The 22,035-nt window shown below is 60.6% G+C and overlaps 1 protein-coding gene across 8 annotated transcripts in view; it reads right to left on the reverse strand.

Moving 5' to 3' along the window:
- Nucleotides 1-2,200: 2,200 nt before the first annotated feature.
- AGBL5 (AGBL carboxypeptidase 5) overlaps nt 2,201-22,035 on the reverse strand; it is a 28,483-nt gene continuing 8,648 nt past the window's right edge. Inside the window, exons 7-17 of one of the 8 annotated variants that reach the window (XM_068936579.1) lie at nt 21,186-21,355; nt 14,493-14,628; nt 13,559-13,746; nt 12,569-12,777; nt 6,008-6,172; nt 5,587-5,695; nt 4,286-4,401; nt 3,883-3,935; nt 3,517-3,674; nt 3,067-3,155; nt 2,201-2,871 (exon numbers count right to left, since the gene is read on the reverse strand). In XM_068936579.1, the coding sequence (XP_068792680.1) occupies nt 2,801-2,871; nt 3,067-3,155; nt 3,517-3,674; nt 3,883-3,935; nt 4,286-4,401; nt 5,587-5,695; nt 6,008-6,172; nt 12,569-12,777; nt 13,559-13,746; nt 14,493-14,628; nt 21,186-21,355 (1,464 nt within the window). In that variant the 3' untranslated portion in view covers nt 2,201-2,800. Of the gene's footprint in view, nt 2,872-3,066; nt 3,156-3,516; nt 3,675-3,882; nt 3,936-4,285; nt 4,402-5,586; nt 6,173-7,307; nt 7,399-7,450; nt 7,635-11,062; nt 12,452-12,568; nt 12,778-13,558; nt 13,747-14,492; nt 14,629-21,185; nt 21,356-22,035 lie in introns of those variants that run through there. The other 7 variants (XM_068936581.1, XM_068936582.1, XM_068936580.1 and 4 more) reach the window with 7 other exon arrangements.

The following is a 22,035-nucleotide window of genomic DNA, read 5'->3' on the forward strand; positions in this document are numbered from 1 at the left end:
CCCTGGTCCTGGGGGTCCTGCCCTGCTTGGGGGTCCTGGTCTGGTCCTGAGGGTCCTGGTCTGGTCCTGGGGGTCCTGCCCTGCTTGGGGGTCCCAGTCTGGTCTTGGGGGTCCCGGTCCAGTGCAGCCAGGCCAGGCCAGGGGGGTCTTGCCTGGCCCACAGAGGGCCCAGTCTGGTCTTGGGGGTCCCATCCCTCTTGGGGGTCCCGGTCTGGTCCTGGGGGTCCCGTCCCACTTGGGGGTCCTGCCCTGGTCCTGGGGGTCCTGCCCTGCTTGGGGGTCCTGTGCCACTTGGGGGTCCCGGTCTGGTTCTGGGAGTCCTGGTCTGGTCCCAGGGGGTCCCAGTCTGGTCCTGGGGGTCCCATCCTGCTTGGGGGTCCCGGTCTGGTCCTGGGTGTCCTGCCCTGCTTGGGGGTCCTGGTCTGGTCCTGGGGATCCCGGTCTGGTCCTGGGGGTCCTGCCCTGCTTGGGGGTCCTGGTCTGGTCCTGAGGGTCCTGGTCTGGTCCCGCTTGGGGGTCCTGCCCTGCTTGGGGGTCCTGGTCTGGTCCTGAGGGTCCTGGTCTGGTCCTGGGGGTCCTGCCCTGCTTGGGGGTCCCGGTCTGACCCAGGGGTCCCGGTCCGGCCAGGCCAGGCCAGGGGGGTCTTGCCTGGCCTGGGGAGGGCCTAGTCTGGTCCTAGGGGCCCTGCCCTGCTTGGGGGTCCTGATCTTGTCCTGGGGATCCTGTCCCACTTGGGGGTCCCGGTCTGGTCCTGGGGGTCCTGCCCTGCTTGGGGGTCCCAGTCTGGACCAGCAGTCCCGGTGCAGCCAGGCCAGGCCAGGGGGGTCTTGCCTGGCCTGGGGAGGGCCCAGTCTGGCCTTGGGGGTCCCATCCCACTTGGGGGATCCTCATCTGGTCCTGGGGGTCCTGCCCCACTCGGGGGTCCTGGTCCAGCCCAGGGGGTCCCGGTCTGGCGCAGCCAGGCCAGGTCAGGGGGGTCTTGCCTGGCCTGGGGAGGGTCCCGCCTCGCTTGGGGGTCCTGGTCTGGTCCTGGGGGTCCCGCCCCGCTTGGGGGTCCCAGTCTGGTCCTGTTCTGGTTCTCGGGGTCCTGCCCTGCTTGGGGATCCTGGCCTGGGGGGGTCTCGGTCTAGGCCTGGGGGTCCCAGCCCTGCTCGGGGGTCTCAGTGGTGGGGGTCCCAATCTGGCCCAGGGGGTGCTGCCCCGCTCAGGGGTCTTGGCCTGGGGGGGGTCCTGGTCTGGGGGGGGTCCCACCTGGGGGGTCCCACCCCGCTCAGGAGGGGTCCTGCCCTGCTCGGGGGTCTCAGCCTGGGGGGAGTTGCAGCCCAAGGGATGCAATTGGAGGGGGTCCCGTGGGTCCTGCCCTGCTTGGGGGTCCCAGTCTGGCCTAGAGGGTCCCGGTCCTGGAGGGGGTCCCAGTCTGGCCTAGAGGGTCCCGGTCTGGGGGGGGTCCCGGCCTGGGGGGGGGTTGCAGCCCAGGGGATGCAATTGGGGGGGGTCCCGTGGGTCTTGCCCCGCTTGGGGGTCCTGGCCTGGGGGGGGTCCCGTCTGGCCTAGGGGGTCCCATCCCGCTCGGAGGTCCTGGCCTGGGAGAAGTTGCAGCCCAAGGGATGCAATTGGGGGGGGTCCCGTGGGGGTCTCAGGCCGGTGGCGGCGGGGGCCCGGCCCGGCCCGGCCCCGGCGCGCTGACGCCCGCCCGCCCGCAGCATGATCACGGACGTGCAGCTCGCCATCTTCGCCAACATGCTGGGCGTCTCGCTCTTCCTCCTGGTCGTGCTCTACCACTACGTGGCCGTCAACAACCCCAAGAAGCAGGAGTGAGACCCCGCGGGTGAGCCCGGCCCCCGGACCCCCCGGGCCCCCCGGCCCCCGGGCCCCCCCCGGCTCACCGCTGTCCCCCCCGCAGGGCCGCGCCGAGCCGCAGCTGCCCCATGGCGGCCGGGACGGAGCAGGGCCCCGGGCCCGGCTGAGCGCGGCCCCGCGCGCAAATAAACGCCTGGAGCATCGCCGTGCCCGTCCTTCCGGCGCCGCCGGGGCAGGGGGTCCCGCAGCGCCGCCGGCCGAGCCGCCTCGGGTCTGCGCTGAAGCAGGGCGCCATGCTTCTTCCAAACAAACTTTTAATAGAAACACGGTACGAGACGAAACCCTATTCCGTTAAAAACATCTGCAGCCCGCCGACGGCCCCCGCGCAGGGCTGGGCTGCCCCCGGGGCCGCCGCGGCCCAGCGAGGCGCCGCCGGGCTCCGGTGGGGAATCGGCCGCCGGCGCCCGAGGCCCCCGGGCAGCAGGGAGGCTGGGGGCCCTGGGCTCTCGGCGGCGGGGGGGGACGAGGCAGGAGGAGCGCGGCCCTGGCGGGGCAGCCGGGAAGGGCGCAGAGAGCGAGCGCTGGCGGCCCCGGCGGGGGGGGGGGGGGGACGGGGCGATGCCGCCCGCGACGTCCGCTCTGCTCCGAGCAGCCCCGGAGGGTGACGCGCGCCCGAGCCGGGCCCCGGCGGCGGGCCGAGCCCAGCGCGAGGTGTAGGCACTGGTGGCTGAGCGAGCCGGGGGGGGGGCTGCTCCCTGCCGGCCGCCGCCGCCGCGCGTTCAGGCCCCGAGGGCTGCAGAGCCGCCCAGGAGGGTCTGGAAGGGGCGAGAGGCAGAGCAGGTCCGCGGCCCGGGGCCCCTCGGCCCCAGCGGGGGCCCGGGCTCTGCGCCGGGGCGCAGCTTTGGTCTGAAGCGGGGCCGGAGCGGCAGGAGGGGGGCAGGCAGAGCCGTGGCGGGGGCCCGCGGGCAGCCCGGCCGGTGCTGGTGGCTGCGGTCAGGCCTCAGCGCAGAAGGAGAGGAGCTGGCGGTAGGAGCTGAGCGAGGGGCCATCCGCGGCGGGGCCTGGCGGATGCTGCAACAGAGGAGAGCGGGGAGGGAGAGCGGGGCCGGGGGCTGCCCAGCCCCGCAGAGGGCTGGGGCGCCCAGGGGCCACGATCCCCCCACCACCACCACCCCGGCGGTGGCTCCTGCCAGGCCCTGCGGGCACGGGGCAGAGCAGGGCCGGGGGCGCCCTGCCCTCGCCGACCCCCAGGCCCTGGGGTGGTACCTTGGGGCGCAGGCGCTTGCTCTCGCACAGGAAGAGTTGCCCCGCCGTCCGCACCCCTGCGCCGGGAGCTGGGGTCCCCTGGCAGAGCCCTGCGGGGACAGAGCCCCAGCTCAGCCGCCGGCGCGGCACGGCGGCCCCCGGGGCAGGCGCTGGGCTGCCGGGGGCTCGGCCCCACAGCAGAGCCGCGGGGCCTGCCCGGGGGGGGGTCAGGGCTGGGCCAGGGTGTCCCTGGTGGGGGCACCGGCCCCAACCCCTGCACCTAGCCCCAGCCGGGGTGGGGGCTGCTACGGCGGGGGGGGGGTCTCAGCCCATCGCAGCAGCTCCGGGGCGCCCAGCCGGCGCTGGGGGGGGCTCTGCGGGTTGCAGTCCCCTCCGGCGTGGGGGTGAGCCCCAGGGCCCCGCCGGAGCGGGACGGCGGCAGCCCCCGCGTCGGGGCCCGTCGTACCCTACCTGGCGGCGGCTGGGCGGCCCGGGGCGGCCCGTAGCTCTGCTTCCAGGCCCGGAGGGCTGCGGCGCTGTCGGAGCGGAGCCCCGCCAGGCTCTGGCCGGCCGCTGCCCCCTTCCTCCGCACAGGGATCCTGCTGGGGCGAGGCGGGAGCCCCCCGGGGCTGCGGAGAACCGAGCGGCACCTTGAGACTCGACGGGCCGCCGGGAGGAGGGGGCTGCAGCCCCCTGGACCCGGCTCCCGGCAGCTTCGGGCCGGCGCAGGCGGTCAGGGCCGGGGCAGAGGGTGCCGCTGCCCAGAGCCGCGTGCGGTGCCGGCCGGCCGGGGCTCTGGGCTGGCCGCCGCGGCTGCCCCACGCTGGCAGCGCCTACCTGGGCTGCTCCAGGGCCCTGCTGCTGCTGCTGCTCGGCTTCTTGGGTGGCGCCTGCGCAGGGAGAAGAGGGGTCGGCGCCCCCGCGGCCCCCGGCTCGGGGCAGGAGCCGCAGAGGCCCAGGAGGCGGGGGGGGGGGGACGGCTCCCGGGGGGGCCGTCACCCCGGCCCAGCAAGAGCGCCGGGAGCGCCTGAGCAGGACCCCGGGCCCCTGCTGTCTTCCCAGACCGCTCCCCGGGGGCTGCCGCCCCGTTTCCCAGCTTTCCCCGGAGCGGGGGCTGGCCGAAGACCCCCCGTGGCACCTCCCCGTCCCCCGGGTGCCGTCGGCGCCGGTGCCTCCCGGGGCGCCCCCCCCCCCCGCCTTCCCCCTTCCCCGCCGGCACCCGGCCCGGCCGCGGCGTTACCTGCAGCAGCGCCGCGCCGTGAGGGGCCTTGGGCTCTCCGCCGCCGCGCTGGGCCTCCCGCGGTCCTCGGCTGCCGCCCGCCAATGGCCCTGCCCGCTCGCCCGCCGGCAGGGTCCCTATGTGACAAACGAGACAGAGCTCAGCCGGGGCCGGGGCGGCCCGCAGCCCGGAGCCGAGGGCGCAGGGGGGCCCGGCAAGCCCCAGCGCCGCAGCCCAGAGCCGCCCGGCCCGCGGCCAAGGGCAGAGGGAGCCGGCGGCGAAGAACTAGCCGGACGCCAAACTTTGGGACCAAATTTATTGCCGTCTGCAGCCTCGCTGGCCGGCACCCCTGGCTCAGAGCCCCCCGGGCCACGGGGGGCGCCCCCCCTCCTGCCCCCCCCCCCGGGCCCGTTTGGCCCCCGCGTGCCGGGCAGGGACGCGACAGCCCTTTTCCTCTCCTTCGGCTCCTCTCGCCGCAGGGGCGCGGCATCAGTCCGAAACCCGCCGCCGACTTGCAGGCGCAGGTTCAGGCCGTCCAGGCCCCGTGCCCGGGCTGCCGCCCCGCAGGCAGCGCTCCTCTCCCCCGCCGGCCAGAGCTGCGGCCGCGCACCCGCGCCGGAGGGGACCGATGCGCGACCGGAGGCGGGAGGACAAAGTCCTGAGCGAGGCGGGGGGGGGGGGGGCACAGGGCGTAGGGAGCTCAGGGCTGGTTCGGCAGGATGCTGCTCTCCCTCTTGGGGCTCAGCGCCGGCCGGAGGAAGGGAGGCCGGTTTAAAAGCAGTCCGAGAGGTGCAGGGAGAGAGAGAGCCGGGTCGCAGCTGGCAGGGCCGAGGCCCCGCAGCCCACGCGAGACAGCGCGGGGCCCAGCACAGCCGGCCCCCGAGACGGAGCAGAGCGGGGCAGGGCATCGCCCGAGCCCGGGACAGCTCCAGGCTGGCCGGAGCCCCGCCGGCAGCCCCGGCCAGGCCCGTGTCCGGGAGCCCCCAGCCCCTTGCCGCACGCGCGCAGGGACCTGCCGCGCAGGAACGCGGACAAAGGGGCCTGGCGAGGCCCGGCGGCTCCTCCTGCGCCCGGGGCCGGGAGCAGCGCAGCCCAGCCTGCCCTCGGCTAAGTCCGGCCGTAAGGAGCCTGTGCTCGTTTCCTCTTGCGGTGGCACCAGTTCACTCCGCGCTGGCGCCTGCTCCAGGGATTCACCAGCAGCAAGCGCAGTCTCTGCGCAGGGCCAAAGCTCCTCTGGTCCTCTCCTATCCCACTGCTCTCCTATTGCCTCGCGCCCCTCTCACGCCACGAACAGGGCGACGCGAGCCCGGCAGCAGACGTACCCGGCGCCACGCTCACAGGCCTCATCACAAGCACTGGGCGCCACCGCTCCCACCAGCCAGCTCGGCCTGTCGGAGCGGGAACAGGAGCCGCACGGAAGGGAGTCCAGGGCTGGGCAGAGAAACAAACAGGGAGGGAGGGCAGAGAAGAGGGCTGGAGCCCCGGCCCCGCACGCCAGAGCCCAGGCGCACGGGCTTGGGTCTCTGCAGCAACACGCGGCGGGGCAGCCCAGCCCGCGCCGCCTCTGCCAGCGGCACGCAGGCTAGCCCAGCTCGGCCCTGCCACGGCCGCTGCTCCCGGGCAGGGAGCCCGGCGCGGGCCGGGCCGCGATGAAGCAGAGCAGGGACCTTCCTGCTTATAGCCTGGTTGAGCAAACTTGCCGTGGCCGCGTGGAGAGGGCGGGGGGCTGGACGGGATACAGACCTGACGTGAGGGAGGCGGGGAGGGAGCAGGGGCCAACGCGGGGAGGTGGCTGGGACCGCGACAGGCTCCTGGCACGGGGAGGGAGAGGAGGCAGGTGGACGCTGCTGGCTGCTGCTCGCAGCAGGCTCGGGTGCTGCTGGCGCTGCTTGTCCAGGGCTCGCGGTTCTAAGGGGAGGGAAGGAGGTAGAAAAAGGCGGTTGAGAAAGGTCGCGGCGGCACTTGGACCATCCCCTCCACCCGCTGCCACCGGCGCCCCAGCCCCCAAGGCAGGCTGCTGCGCGGTGACTGCAACACCCTTCCTGCCAGCTCGGCCCTGGCCTCTGGAGCAGCAGGCTTCCTCCCAGCTGCTCCAGCGGCGCCAGGCAGCGAGCACAGCACGCACTGCACTGGCCACGTGCCCTGCGCAAGGCGGATGCGGCGCATGCTGGGAGCGCGCGGGAGGAGCCAGCACCCAGCACAGCCCAAGCAGCACGAGACGGGGGCAGAGGGGCAGGCGCCCGCGTGTAGACAGTGCCCAGCCGGGCCCCAGAAACAGGCTGCGCCTTTCAGCTCCAGGCAGCTCTGGCCGGAGGAACGACGACTCCAGGCAGCCACAGCGGCCAGCAGTGGCCATCGAGGGCCCGAAGCATCCTAAGCGTGCCAGGCCACGCCACGTCCTGCCTGGCACCCCAGGGCAGACGCACGCCTGGGGCTCTCCAGGACGCGGAGCTGGGCAGCAGCCTCACTGCAAGTGCGGGGGAGCTACGCTGGCCGAGCGGGCCAGCGCTGAACGCACGCTGCGGCACCGTTCCCCCTGCAGCCAGGCAGTGAGCCCCCTTCCCCGTTCCCTGCACCCTCCGGGGGTCACGGCATGGCTGCTTGGCCTTTCAGGCAGGATGGCCTTGCTGGTGAACTGCCTTTGTGCCTCCGCAGCGCTGAGCGCACCAGCGGCATGTGAAGGCAAAACAGTCGCACGGCCCCAAGCTGAAGTGCAAGAGGAGTCGCCTTGGCAGCTGCTGATAAACGCTGCGGGCAGGAACGTATCAGCTAACTAGGCAGCACGGCACGGGGACAAAGGAGCTAACAGCAAACAGAGCAGGCTGGACTGAAGAGAAGCAAGCACAAGACACTTGGCTCAAATGCCGCAAAGAACAGCGATGCGGCCGAAGACCAGGCTTTTAAACTGTGCTGCATTTCAGCAGTGCTGATGGGAGAAGTAGGCAGGGGAAGACAGGGCTGCTAACGAGGGCAAGCACATGGAAACGGAAACGGAAACAACTGCATCCAGGCAGAAACAAAGCTGGGAGCTCCAGGTACCTACCTCACCACCCTCCTCCCCAGAGGAGGCAGCACACATCCTCGGCGGCAGCAGCAGCAGCGGGTGTGCCCGGATGGCCCGCAGACAGCTAGAGCTAAAATCAGTGCAAAAAAGCAGGCTGTGTTTGCCCGGGTCACAATCCTAATCCTATCCCTGTAATCACCGTTTTAAAACAAGCTGCCAAAGATACGGAGATAAACAGAAGCTAGATAAAAAGCAGATTGTGCTGGGCTGACCTGAGAACGCTGAGGAGGGAAATGACTTTCTAACCGCAGGGAACGTGCCAATAAGCGTCACACGGGATTCATCCAAGCGCTGGGCTGCCGCCTCCTGGGAGGCAGGGGACAAGTTTGGAGAGAAGAGACAGTGGATGGATGTCGTTTACCTTGACTTTAGCAAAGTGTTCACCACGGTCTCCTATAGCATCCTCGTAGCCAAACTGGAGAGAGACGGACTGGATGGGCTGCTGGGCTGAACAGACAGTGGTCCACAGCTCGAGGCGTGACGGGTAGCTGGTTGCTAGTGGCTTTCCTCAAGGGTCGATACCGGGGCCGACGCTATTCAGCACCTGCCTCAACAGGCTGGACGATGGGCTGGATTGCACCTTCGGCAAGTTCACAGACAGCACCAAATATGGGGGAAGTAATCGATACACTGAAGGGCAGGGTTGCCATTCAGAAGGACCTCAACAGGCTGCAGAAATGGGCTGAGAGAAACCTTACGCAGCTCAAAGGCAAACGCAGAGTCTAACAGCGAGGACAGAGGGCAAGCCGGGCAGCACCTCTGCAGAAGAGGGCCTGGGGATCCTGGCGGACAGCAAGCCGACCGCAAGCCAGCAGGGTGCCTGGCAGTGTTGAAGGTGTCAGATGTGAACAGGCCCTCCAAGCACGAGTATACTACTGCAACTGCCTAATAAGCACATTTTGTAGCCAAGCTGATAGCGTTCACGAGCTAACCCCACGTGTACAAAAATCGATAAAGGGGCAGCCAACAAGAGGGAAGCGGAACGAGCAGCGTGCGAGCAAGGGTGCTGCAAGGGAACACAAGGACAGATATCTGCGAGATACCAGAAGAGCTGAGCTGTGCAAGAAACAGGAAACGAGTGCCAGGTTGTTCCAGCTGAAGGAAGACAGAGCCTTGGAAGATAAGGGCTGGGACCGTCCCTGGCCTGCCCAAACAGGCCAGGAAGAAACGGCTTGCCTGATACGCGGACAACATCTGTGTCCCCTGAAGAATCAAGAACACATAAAAAGCCTGAGCAAGCAATGAACAATGGTCAACCCTACAGCAAGTGAGACCCTGTGGGCCGGACCGGACAGGAGCTAAACTCTGGCCAAGTCTATGTCTGTGGTAGGTTCAAATAAGTGAGTGTTTAAGATTTGTGGAAGCACTTCTCTGGGTGGTGACTCTTAGGGGTAATATTGGATTACTGTAAATGAATGGCAGCTTGGACTTGTCTTAACTAAACTAACCTAAACTAAAAGGGTACAACTCGGTTGCTGGAGCAGTGAGGAATTCCAATCAGCAAAGGCCAGCCGCAGCCGAGGCTCCTTTGACGAGAGGGTCAGCAGCAGGTCCGATAAAGAGACTACCCCTCTTCACTGGGCGCTCACAGCACTGCACGTGGAGCACCGGGTCCAGCCTGGGCTCCCCAGTGCTCGGCAGACGTGGACAGACCGGAGCAAGCCCAGTGGAGGGCAGTTAAGATGATTAGGGGGCTGCAGCACAGGATGTACAAGGAGAAGCCAAAGATCCCTCTGGGAAAGCAATTCCTGCAGCACCACCACGCAGGGCAGCAGGCACAGGATTTACCCGACTCCTTCTGTGCTGATGCAGAGAGCTGTCTCACCTCCCCAGGCTCCCTTTTCAGGCGCTGCGGATCCTCGGACAGACGCGAGAAGAAACATGCCCTAGCAGGGCCCATGTGCTCTGCTGACCCCAGAGGAGGGCCGCAGCTCTGCAGCCCACCAGTGAATTCCCTGCTGCGTTTGCAGGGACACCAGTCCCCGCTGCAGGCAGGGCTCACGAGCTGGCATAGAGGTGGCCCCGGGAGCCTTGCGAGCGAGCACAGCGCAGAGCGAGACAGGAGGGCAGAGCGGAGAGGCACCGGCGCAGGAGGCTAGCAAACACGACTCGGGCGAGGAGGGAAGAAGAGAGGCCACAGCACAGAGCATGCATAGTCCAAAGCCCTTGCCGCAGAGTGAGGTGGACGCGCGAGCCCCAGGGAACGTGTCCCTGCAGCCACAGCTCCTAAGCCTTGACACAGCGGCAGGACCACGTCAGAGGGCTGCGGCTGGCGCCTGCCCCTTCCGGGGCACCTCCAGCAAAGCGCTCCCTCCCTGCAAGGCTCAGGGGAGGGGGACACGTCTCTGACCTTTCTGAGGCCCATCCTGTCACCAACGCCAGGCCCAGGCAGCAGGTGGGACAGGACATGCTCGGTATAACCCTGGACATTACCAGGGGACAGCTGTCCTGCTGGGCTGCAGAGAGAAGAGCCCCGCGTCTCGCATGAGCACGGCGAGTCAGGACAGCTGGGCACCATCCGCTTACCCTGAGGCTACAGGCTCTGGCCTGCTCCACGTGAGCAAAACTCAGCAGTGCGTGTGCAGGAAGGGGACAAGGTGGGACGTGACAGGGACACAGTGTCTTCATCCTGTGCCATCTAGCCACCCTGTGGGCACTCCAGCATTTTTCACACTTGGCTGGCTGCAGCATGCAGGTGGCCTTGCAGGCAGGATGCGAGCGTTCCCGCTGCCGCTTCCCCTGCCGCCTGGGGAAGGAAGAGTCAAGCACAGCATCCGGGAAGCGCCACGGGACAGGACAGCAGCGATAGGGGTGACGATGCGGTGTTTGTAAAGCTGTGCGGTCAACGCATTCTTAGGCCAAGCGTATCAGAGCAACGCCAGCGCAGACCCTGAGCCTGTGCTGGAACTGCCCCAGCCCCGCGCGCCCGCAGAGCGGCGGCACTGCTGGCTGAGAGGGCGGAGGCAGCCGCCGGGCCCCAGAGGTAACTCCCCCGGCAGGGCAACGCCAGCAGCCACCCGGGTCGGGCAGGGCCAGGGTCTCACCACGGGCACGGCGCGGGCAAGCGAGCTCCTCTTCCGCCGCAGGGCTGCTCTCAAGACCCAGAGCTCCCGCGCCCCAGCGATGGGTGCTGTCGCACCCTGAGCTGCCGCGACCCCGGCTGCTTCCAGGCCGCCACACTAAAGCGGCCCTCCCCATTACAAGGGCACCAGCGGCCTTTCTTGCGGCCGCCAAGACAGACTGGGCACACAGAAGGACAAGCTGCCACGCGATGCTGGGGCAGAGACCGAAGGGCCATTGCTCTCGAGTCCTAAGACCCAGAGCAGCCGGGAGCTCCACTGGCGCGAGGAGAGCACGGCGTGCCCCCTGCATGAGGCCATGTGTCCAGAGCCAGGCGCTCCCCACGCTGCTGGCCTGGCCCCGGCAGCCCTCGCCGCCCCTTCCCAGAGGCCATACCGACAGCATCCCGGCCACCTCGCCCTGGCAGCCCGCGAGCAGGGCACGAGCTAGGGAAGCAGAACGAAGCTGACCTTTCCTGCCAAGACAGACTCTCCCCTTCCAGCCCCGGGAAGGCCTGTCCTCACTAACGCGCCAGCTGTCACAAAACCCCGAGATGAACCGTCCGAGGCAGCGAGGAACCCGGCTCTGCTCTCGCCACGCCACCTCAGGCTAGCTCACTGGCTCTGAGGTGGACAAAGCAGGCAAGGCAGAAGGAACAGACATTACAACGTGCCCACGAGAACACAGCCTTTTATTTCCTCTCCATCATGTTCTCACGGCAGATGAGAAACAGTCACTACAAAGTGCTGGAAAGCAAACACGGAGGACGAAGCAACGTGTGAAACACAGGCAGAGCACAGGAAACAAGCCGACAGTCAGAAATTCAGTGGTCTCTCCCAAGAGAACAGCATCAGTACACAGAGCCTTTACACAACAACAGCTTTAAGAGTCACACCCAGAGACACACAGGCAGCACCCTCCTCTCCGAAAGCGCCCTATCCCAGCGGCTGGTGGCAGGGGAGGTTCTTGCTCACATGCCGCTGATCTTTAGGCACTGAGATATTTCATGCCACGATGGTCATTGGGGACCAGAGCCCCACAGCCGAGCGGAGCTCCCAGCCGATCCCCAGTCTGGCACATGCCGTGCCCTTAGCAGAGGGCCTGTGGGACCAGCCCATGGAGTAGCAGGGGACACCATGGCATTCCCAACCATCAGCCAGCCAACAGCAGCACCGAACTCCGGAAGAGCCCAGAGCGGCGGCGTCTGCCCTGCCACAGCCTGCCAGCAGTGCTGAGCCACCCTGCGCAGCAGCGAGGAAGCCAGCACAAAAGGGGCACATCCAGCACCTTGCTTTGTTTTGTCTCCTCCCACAGCTGCTCATTTTGGTCTCAGCACCTGCCAGATTACAGTGTAGCCCCAGGACATGCAGGGCACTGAAGGCAGGGGTGGTGAGCTGTGTCCTTTCCCCCAAGCCATGCAGGTGGCTTGGTGCAGTTGGGTGTTGTGAGTCAGGCCCCACGGGACAGAACTCACCACTTGTTCAAACCCCCCAGATACTTATTACAGCTCTGCCAGCCAACCTGTGTCACCCATGACCACAGAGTCATGTGCCACGATCTACTGCTTCTCAGCAGGTGCCTGGGAAGGAAAAAGGCACTTTGGTATAGCCCAGCACAGGCCCCAGGATTGTTTTAAGAGTAGCAGAGGCTGAGGAAAATAGAGCAGAGGTTTTTCACGCTTACTTCTCTAGAAGCCACATTGCATCTGTCCCCCATACAGTAATCCAGTTAAGACGGGGACACCTGCATTACCAGCAAAGAAAAGGACCATATCACCAGGCAGCCCACAGTGAACAGAGCTCCTATAATCTCTAGTGCAACAGAAGCAGTGGGCACATTTTGTCCAGCCAGAGGCTGCAAAGCAGCTGGGCAGGAGCACAGCTGGGCCACTGCATTGACTGCAGAAGCGTGGCTGAAGGAGTCACAGTCTCGCTGTGCAGTGTCTGTCCTGACCCAGCCAAGGCCACTCTGCTTGAAACGGAGCGCTGAGCTCTGCACTGCATCCAGGACCCTTCTGAGGGGATGGGGCAGCAGGTCACACGTACTTCTTCCACGCAACAGCACTTTTATTAAGTTAAAGCAAACAGTTATGCCGGCACAGAGCTCTCCTCAGGGCTGTGGCTGCACACAGCAGCTCAGGTACTGGATCAAGCGCACAAGAGGTTCCCAGCCCAGCTTACCTCTGACTGGTCCCGGGGCTCTAGTGCTGCCTTTCTGAGGGCCTTGGCTCGCAGGGGCTGGACCAGAGGCTCTGCTGCAGCTGAAGGTGAAACTGGGCGAGGGTTTGATCTGTGGCGAGTCCTGCTGGCTGCTGCCGCTCCCACTGGTGCCATTGCTGAAGCTCCTCAAACGGGACAGGGCGTTATCAGAGGTTGAGGTCGGGAGCCCACTGGAAGGGAATGAGAAACAGGAGCATCAGCTTGGCTCTGCGAGCCGTTCAGCCAGACCCTCTGCTCTGCCCTGTTCCCTGCTGCTGCCGCCGAGCAGGGTACGCCATCCCCAGCACAGGCACCGAGCGTCAGGCTGGTGCTGCTGTAGAGACACAGATCTCTTTCAGATCCCCCAGATTTCTGGGACTCTCATCTTGGAAGTCGGCAAGCAGCTCCATTTTTCAGGGCAGTAACAGAGCCAGTGTCACAACTGGCCATGTCTGAGTGACAGCAAGCCTCTGTGTCCTACACTGGATGTCTCTATCCTGGTAACCTCAGAGCAGCAGCATTATTTTGGAAATTTCCACTCCCTCACTCCCGATCCCACATCCACCTGGCCTGGGCCTCTGACTGGACTGGGGAGAGAGAGGAGGAGGAAGAGGAGAAGAGAGGGTGGTTCTCTCTGCAGGCAGAGAATTACTTCCCAGGTTACTGGGACTGATGAATCCCAAATAACCTCAAACAAGAGCAGCTGTGTGCCCTGGCGGGATCCCCCTCCTGCCTGCTGCTGACAGTGCTGAGGGGGATCTGTCTCTACAGTCCATAAAGCAAGCCCTGCAGGTTCACAGCAGAGGCCCCTACAAAGTAGGAAAATAAGCAAATAAATCTTGGCTTCATTCAGCTGCAGGGTGACTCCCTTGGAGCACATTCATCACCCCTTACTGGATTTATCCTGCAGCTCTTGAAAAATGAGCCCTGGAGGCTTTGGAGCCATGAGCACTTAACCTGACAGGCCCTTACTTGCAGCTCTTGGGAGGGGTCCTGGCACCTTTCTTCCGCGGACACCCAGCTGCACCCTTCATGCCACGCACGTGCTTCAGCATCCAGGCTCGCAGGTTGCTAAGGCAGCTGTGCTCAGACAGGATGATCCGCGGCCACGGATTGCATTCTGCCATGTCCAGTGCTGCTACAGCCAGGGCTCTCCCGACCTGCCAGAGCAAGAGGCATCTCTCAGGAAAGGTCTCAAACAAGAGCAGCAGCTGCTTAAGGACTTGATGCAGCAAAAGAAAGCCCAAATCCCCCAAAGCTCATTTTATCTCAGTTACAGGCTCCTATCAGGCCCCCCTACCAGGACCAGAGTGTCCCCATGGGAATTGTCTCTGGGCACACAGCATATACAGAGGACAAGGGCAAGTCAGAGGCAGACGGCCAAAGGGACTTGCTTTCTCTCATCGCAGGCACTAGAAAATCAGGCGACCACACGCTCATCGGGGAGGGAATGTAGGACTCTATGTGTAAGCAGTGGGGTTGAGACAGGGACTAAATCAGGCTGCCCAAGAGGCAGGGGTTGGGAAGCCCGTGGTCCCAGCCAACAGGGCAAACAGCGTTTTTCAGCTGAAGGTTTAACGGCTTGGGCAGTCTCAAAGGGTCCTCAGGGAGGGATAAGAAGTCCTGAGAGCCCTTGCGTTCTGGCACTTAGAAAACTCCATCCCCCACACATCGCTCCAAACCCACAGCACTGATTGATACACGATTCGTGCTGTTGTCACGGAGACATTTCCCATAAAAGGGCAGAAACAGAGAGAACTGGAAAATTTCTCCCTTGGCGCAGGGGCTGCCAGACTGAAGCGGCTGACAGCACTGCTCCGTCCCGGGCAGGACTGTCACACACCCAGCAGCTCTGGCTGCGCGCCTCAGCCCAGCGCTGCTGCCGGGGCTCCGGCTGCCAGCTTACCTGCTCAAACAGCTCCACGGTGTATTTGGATGGGAAGGCAGGAGGGGGTGGAGGGCTTGCCCGTCCGTTGTCGTGGCAGGCCACGGGGATGCTGTTCACCGAGCGCCCGGTGTTATAGTTGCATTCCAGTGTGTAGCTGTGAAACACAAGGGAAGCCCCTGTTACCCAACACAGAGCCACGCCGCCCAAGTACAGGAGCGCTGCCTTATCAGCGCTGTGCCAGGGAGCACGTTACAGACACATCTTGGAAAGCAACTCCATGCAAGCAAAGCACAGGACACCTTGCCTGAGACCAGCTAACATCCCTCCCAGCAGCCCTAAGAGGGGCAGGCTCTGAAGAGAGAGGATGTGACTCCTTCCACTGAGCTGCACCTCTTGCTGTGAGTCCGCTTTGCATGCACTGCATGTTCTCATCTGCTGAGGTAAAAAAGAAACAAAACAAAAAAAAAAACGGCAATTGACCATGAGGTGGAAGCCAGAGGCATGCTGAAGGACAGGAGATGCGCATCGATGTGCAGGCATCTGTGACAAAGGATCCAAGGACCCAGACTCTGAAATTAATGCCAAAGAAAGGACCAGCCATTAGAGAGCTGGAAAGCAGAAAGAGGAGTAGCTGGTGATCTCCGAACCTGGAGCTTCCAGGCTGACTGCGATCAGACATGCAGCAAATCAACAATCAAGGCACCTACAGAAAGCTGCTAGGGACACCTCAATTGATGTCTTTCCAGGATGAAGCAACTACCCAAAGATGTTCTTCAGCCATCCTAAGGAGGTTTGTAGTCATCACTGGTGAGTTCACGCTAAGGACAGGATAAGAAGTTCAGCAAATGACACAGGATAACGGATGGCACATCATTCCCAAGGAGCAAACCTTCACTCTGTAGTGACGAGAACACACTAGACCATTAGATTTTCTGGCAATGACACACTGGAACCACTGACATGGCACAGTGCAGGATTTTAGGAGACTTTAGAGAAACGGGAAGAGAGCTGAAGAAGAGGTCAGAGTGACCTTCTTGCCCCTCCAGTTCCAGGGGACCGGTCTTCGAGACCGCTAGGGCTGAACCGTGGGCGTAACACTGAAGGTCTGCCTCTGTGGAGCACTGCACGGAGGAGCAGGCTCTGGGTACAGAAGCAGCCTGCGAGCTGGGGGCAGCAGCTGAACAGCAGCCCAGAGGGCACTCGAATCAGCAACAGCAGAGGGGGTGGAGAGGTAGGAGTTTGGGCTCACTGTGCAGCAAACGCGCTGAGCCGAGGAATTTGCAAAAACCTACGTGGCAAAGATGCATGTTCTGATTGTTTGCAAACCCATGCCAGGAGCGTGGGGAAGGAGCAAGCAAAACCGGGAATTCTCACCAAGGAAATCCGATAAAACCAGCAAAGCCAAAACTTCATGGGAAGAGCAGTGCGATGGAGGTGTTCCACAGTCTAGCTATAGGACGGATTCTGTTGGGGGGGAAAGCCTGCCACACAGACCGCTGATGGGAGAAAAACTCGCCTTAATCTGTCAAGGTACTATGATATTTTGCTGGTGTCCACGCTGCTAAATACCACAACACTGGTAAAACTTTATCACAACAACTTATATTTACTTCTTCCTATGCATTAGTTTCCCACAGCTGGGCAAAGTTGGGTGGAATTGACTGAAAGGAAAAGATACATACAGAGAAATGGGAAAGAAAAATCAGAATGTTTTAGGAGTTGGTGAGAGTCAAAAAAGCCTCCAGAAGCAGCAACACAAAGATGGTCAAAGACCAAACTGGGACAAAAAAGGCAGCAATTAGAACTAGAAAAGTCACAAGAAAAGGACAAAAATAGCACTGAACAGAGAAACAGAAAGTGCACAGAACTGCAAAAGGATACAAATACCAAATCTTATTAAAATGAGTTTGTTCTGCTGCACATCCCCAAAAGGACTAAGAGCAGCCCAGACCAGAATGATTAATAACTTAGTAACATCTGCAAACTTCAGGGTAGTGAAAGGCAACTGTGAAGAACTGCAGCACTTAGCGATACTGAGGAAATGGGTGATAACAGAGCAGATGAAGCCCTGGTTTGACAAATGCAAAGCGACGCAGATGAGAAGAAGCAATTCCGATTTCACATTAACAGTAATGAACCCTGAACTCACTATTATTGCTCAAGAACAAGGTCACCGGGTAGCGATAAGTTCAGTGAAATGGCAGTTCAACGTCCAACAGCTGTCTAAAAAAAACACTCCCAGCTGAGCTACAGGAATTAGGAAAAACAACAGAACAAAATAGAAACCATTGCTATGAAACTGCAGAAGTCCATGGCAAGCTTACATCTTGAATCTCTTTCCCCATCTCCAAGACAACACAGAAGAAAGAAAAAGCAAATGCAAGAAAGCGATAGGAATAATCAGTTCAGAGTCACATGGAAAGGCCTCCATTAACAGACTGGTTAAATAGTCTGGGAGCTTACAGGCTAAGTAAGAAATGGTTGGGAGAGAAACATGAAGTCCATGAAAACCCTAAATGACACCAGGTGAACAGTGATGATCGTTCACAGTCCCTAAGCTCGCATGGCCAGGGACAAACTTGGCAAGCAGAGAAAGCCAGCAACGGCTCCTGGTTACCCTGTAGATCTCTGCTCCACAACACCATGGGTGCTAGAAATCCACCTGTGTTCAAAGTAATAGGAAAAAAAATCACAAAAGAAACATTAAATACTGCTTCTATCTCTGGGCAAATCAGGGAGTCCTCTACATTGCTGCAGGGCACTGAAGATAACTTCTTGATAGGGGTATACGGGTACTCTATGGGCCACCCAGGGTGATGCACAGCTGGATCACTAACAGGGAGGAGCTCGTTGGTTGGGGATGTGATAATTATTAGCAGCCTCGGCTGTAGCGACCATGAAAGAGAGGAGTTCCAGATCCTGAGGGGAGTGAGGAAGAAGAGCAGCAGGGTGCAGACCCTGGACTTCAGGAGAGCAGATTTCAGCTTCCTCAGGGAACTGGTAGGGGGATCCCATGGGAAGCAGCTGTGAAGGACAAAGGAGCTTAGAAAAACTGGCGAGTTTTTAAGGACAGCATCCTCCAAGGGCAAGAACGGTCCATCACAAGAGTCAGGAAGACAAGCAGAGATATCAGGAGACCGGCTTAGCTGAGCAGGGAAGTCATGACTGAGCTCCAGTGCAAAAAGTAGCACAGAGAAGGAAGAGGTGAGGACAGGCAACAAAGGAGAAACTTAAAAACATTGCCCAGGCATGCAGGGATGGGGCCAGGAAAGCCAAAGCCCAACTGGGGTCGAGGCTTGCAAGGGCTGCCAAGGGCAACAAGGCGGGTTTCTGCCCCTACGTTAGTAGTAAAAGACTGAACAAGGAAAACATGGGCCTGCTCTGGCCTGGGACAGGTGATTTAGTGACAGTAGATGCAGACAAGGCTGAAGGACTTGGCGCCATCTTTGCCTCAGCCCGTGCCAGCAAGGTCTCCCAGGCCTCTGTGCCCAGAGACGGTTCAAGGAGGAGAACGACCAGGGGCGGGTGAGGGTCCAGCCAGGGAGACCTGAGAAACCTTCACCCATACGAGTCCCCAGGCCCCAGCAGGCCGCACCCAGGGGTGCGGGACACAGCCGAGGTCTTTGTGAGACCACTCTGTCACCTCTGACGCTGGGGAGACCTTGATGTCAGGCAAAAGGCAAATGCTGCCCCGGCATAGAAAAGGCCAAGGCCAATCCCAGGAACGCCAGGCCAGCCAGCCTCGCTGCGTCCCGGGAGCATCCCCAGAGTGACCCTCCTGGGGCACACGGCCAAGTGCAGGAAGGAGAAGGTGACCGGGAGCCGTCAGCACGGATGCGCCCAGGGTAAATCGAGCCCGATCAGCAAGACACAACAAATTTCCACAACAAAATGACTAGATTTGTGGGCAATGGGACAGCAGTGGCTGCTGTTTGGCTTGACTTCAGCACTGTTTTCAACTGTCTCCGGCAGCATTCCTGTGCCCAAGCTGGGACGTTACGGTGCAGATGGGGGACAACCAGAGGGGTGTAGCTTGGTGGTGGTTGGGCACAGAGAGTTGCAGTTCCCAGGCCTGGAGGCTGGCGACAAGTGGCAAGCTGCAGGGCTCTCCAGGCACCTGTCCTGGACAGCACTTTTGCCGATGACCTGGAGGAGGCAGCAGCACAGCACTTGCTCATGAAGTTTGAGGATGACACCAAATTAGGGGTGGGGTGGGGGAACACAACACAGATCAGTCCATTGGCTTGAGGGCAGGACTGCTGTCCCACCGACCCCGATAGGCTGGAGGAAGGGGCCAGCAGGAACCTCACCAGGACAAACGCAAAGCCCTGTCCTGGGAAGGACGAACCCCGGCAGCGATAGGGGCTGGGGAGCAGCGCTGCTGGAAGGGGCCTGGGCATCTCAGTAGACACAAGCTCAACGTGCGCCAGCAGTGGGCCCTGGCCACCAGCATCCCGGGCTGCACAAACGGGACCACAGCCAGGAGATAGAGGGAACTGGTGATCTCCCTTTACTTTGCACTTGTTAAGACCATGTCTAAAGTACTGTGTCCAGTTTAGGGACGCCCCCACCTCCCCTCCCATACAGGAAAGACATTGATGAATGGGTCATTTTAAGTGAAGAACTTGTGTTCCTTCCCATTCTTGCGTTCAAGTATCTTACTAACAGATGGAAGTTGCTGTAACTAAGCAGGATTTAACAGCAGCTGTACAGTTCACTTCTTTAGTTGGCAGATGTGCTGACTAGTGCATCTAATTACTAGTACTCATCAATGGACTGATCTGTCACTTGCTTTAGCAGGCAGTTATAAATTACCTCTTCCAACTTCACTTTCCTTTTTTTAATTAGAAATTGTGATGAGGCGGGAACAAGAACAGGCAATGAAATAAAGAAAATAATGGTCAGCGTGGAACAGACTGTGTTTCACAGATGCAGTAACCAGCTTCACAAGAAGGAGAGAAGTCAATACATGTCCAAGTAATTGTATCTACTGGAATAAATATTCTTGCCAGGCTGCTAGTAGCACAGCAGTTAGAGTGCCACTTTGTCTTGTACTATGGCCTACCACAAAGGCTTCCACGCTTTGTTTCACTGTCTCCAACAACATGGCATGCTGTGCCTGTTCCTCGCATTCCTCCATAACAAAACCTTCTCTCTCCAGCAGGAAGCTGCAAACAATGGCAAGCATGGTTCTAAGGCAAAGAGGTTTTGTCAGACAATTTTCTTAGGAAATAAATGTCTTATGAGTATGTACAAATGAATGCATATATGTAACCGATACTGGCAAAGCACGTGATCTAAGCTGTGACCAGAAGAGATGGCTTGGCTAATCAAACGGATTGCAGCTGCCAAGAGGGGAAATCTCTACCTACACTTTCGTATTTGACCGCATAGAGACAATTTAGCTTGTTAATCCAGTAAAAAAAAAAAAACAAACCTCTCTCTCCCCACCCCTTTTATATGTCTACACAGTTCTGCATAGCACTCCCACCGAAAGCCAGCACTCCTGACACCAGCAGATGGCACGCCATGTTTCAGGAGTGAGCCATTTGATTAACCACGGGCTGTTCCCCGTCACCTACAGCAATTAAATGGCTGCAGAGCAAGCTGCAACAAGGCAGTCCTGAAAAACTAGTGTATTTGTTATTGTAGGTTAGTTTTAGCTGGATCAACATGCTCACCTGGGTCACCCAGTGACCACACGATTGCTAGATCTGAAGCAGAGAAGCAGCAGAAACCTCAGCAACAGCTGAGGAGAAGGGAGGAAAGAAAGACAGGATCACCCTTTCAGATGGCAGTCTGGTCCTACATCAGCTTAAACCAACAGGGAAAACACACTCTCAGAAACCAGCTATTCACAGGAAAAATGATGCCGGGGGGTTCTAGTGGGAGTCCAGGGCTGGTATGAGGCTCAGTGCAATATGCACATTTCCACAATTTCCTAGGGAATGGGAGATCTACTAAAGAAGTTATTATACACTTGCCCTCTTACACACTTCCCTTGGCATCTGCTACTAGCCACTGCTGGGGACAGAACAGAGTAAGAAGGGATGTTGGTCTGGTTGGTACAGGCATTTGTATGTTCCCAGCAACTGGAACAGACCAAAACAGACCAAGATTTTCATTGCTGAAAAGCATCTGGCTGCTACAAATCAAAAGAATATCCTCATCTTTACATACCACAGCAATCTTACCATGTGACATCTGGGCCACTGGGGAAGCTGGGCCCATTACAACTAAATAAGCTTTAATCACAGCTCAGTGCAAATGTATACATCTGGGAAAGAGGAGAATTCATTCTGGAAAGCAGTGAACAAGCAACTCCACAAATGCTAGGACAAAAAGGCAGAACAGCCCCTGGAGGGATATAAGAGAACAGAAGGTACAAGAGAAAAAGGAGACAAGTTGTGAAACAGGACACAGCCTATAGGTCAGGAGTGTGGCAATGCCATGCAAGGCTGGGTCTTTGCTTCTGTTTGCATTACACCGAGCTTATACTACTTTTCTTGGCCTGTGCAGACCATGGGCAAGTTTCAACCACACTGGACAGCCAAAGCAGGACATACCTACCACCACAGAAGTGATTTAAACTTTCCTTAGCATCCTGCATCCAGCAAGACTCTCTCCTTCCAAGATGGATCAAATCAGCTAGCACAAAGGTTAAGTAAGTGGGAGGAGCACAGCACAGCTCTGAAGCAGAGGTCTGCCTACCTATGGATGATACCCAAGGCTTTGTAGATGGCCACTCGCCCGCTGCCCTCTTTCGACTGCCCATCCCGTTTGTCTTTGGCGTACATGTTCTTCTCCGAGAAGTTACAGCCCGTGAAGTCAAAGTGAGGCGAGTTCAAGGAGATGAGTTTAGGGAACAGCATGTTTTCTACCTATGATGCACAAAGATGACAGGTGACTTTGGGCAGAGCCCTTTGCTGTTTGCTGTGCTCCAACACAAGCAGCACCACACTCTAGGACGCAATGGGATGTTGGCCGAGGCTGGGCCCAGTCTGCCCGCTTCCAGCCTCTCTCAGACTCTAGCCCTACCTGGAGAACATCTCCTGCCCCTGCCTGCCCTCATGGCCCATCTACAGCAGGGAGAGGCAGCCAGCTGGGTGGCTCTCCTACCAGACTGCTCTCAGAGGTAGTGAGGAAGAAGTAGGAGGAGCCCAGCAGCACAGCTCCTCCTTACTCTCCTCATCTGTTATGAGAAATAGGGGCAGCTTCCCTGTCCTCCCCATGACAATTCCAGCTGGAGATAGGCAAGACCTGCTGCAGGTGCCCCAGGCAGAAGCCTGGGAGCAGAGAGGAAATCCCATGGAGCACCAAAGACAGCTAGGGCAGAATCACTTTTGAGGCACCCAGCCCAACATCCCCTTCTGGGATACATGTCCTGTCCCCCATCTGTGTGCCAGCCCCTGTCCTAATGCGGAGCCCAGTTTCTAGTGTGACTGTGAGACTTCCCATCCTCTTCTCCCAGCAGAGTGGGAGGCAGCATGCAGGACCCTGGGGAGGGGGAGGAACAGTGGACAGATCCCAGACTGCCCAGGATCCTGGTGCTCATACCTTC

This window comes from Struthio camelus, chromosome 3 (assembly GCF_040807025.1).
Source record: "Struthio camelus isolate bStrCam1 chromosome 3, bStrCam1.hap1, whole genome shotgun sequence".
Taxonomy (NCBI): domain Eukaryota; kingdom Metazoa; phylum Chordata; class Aves; order Struthioniformes; family Struthionidae; genus Struthio; species Struthio camelus.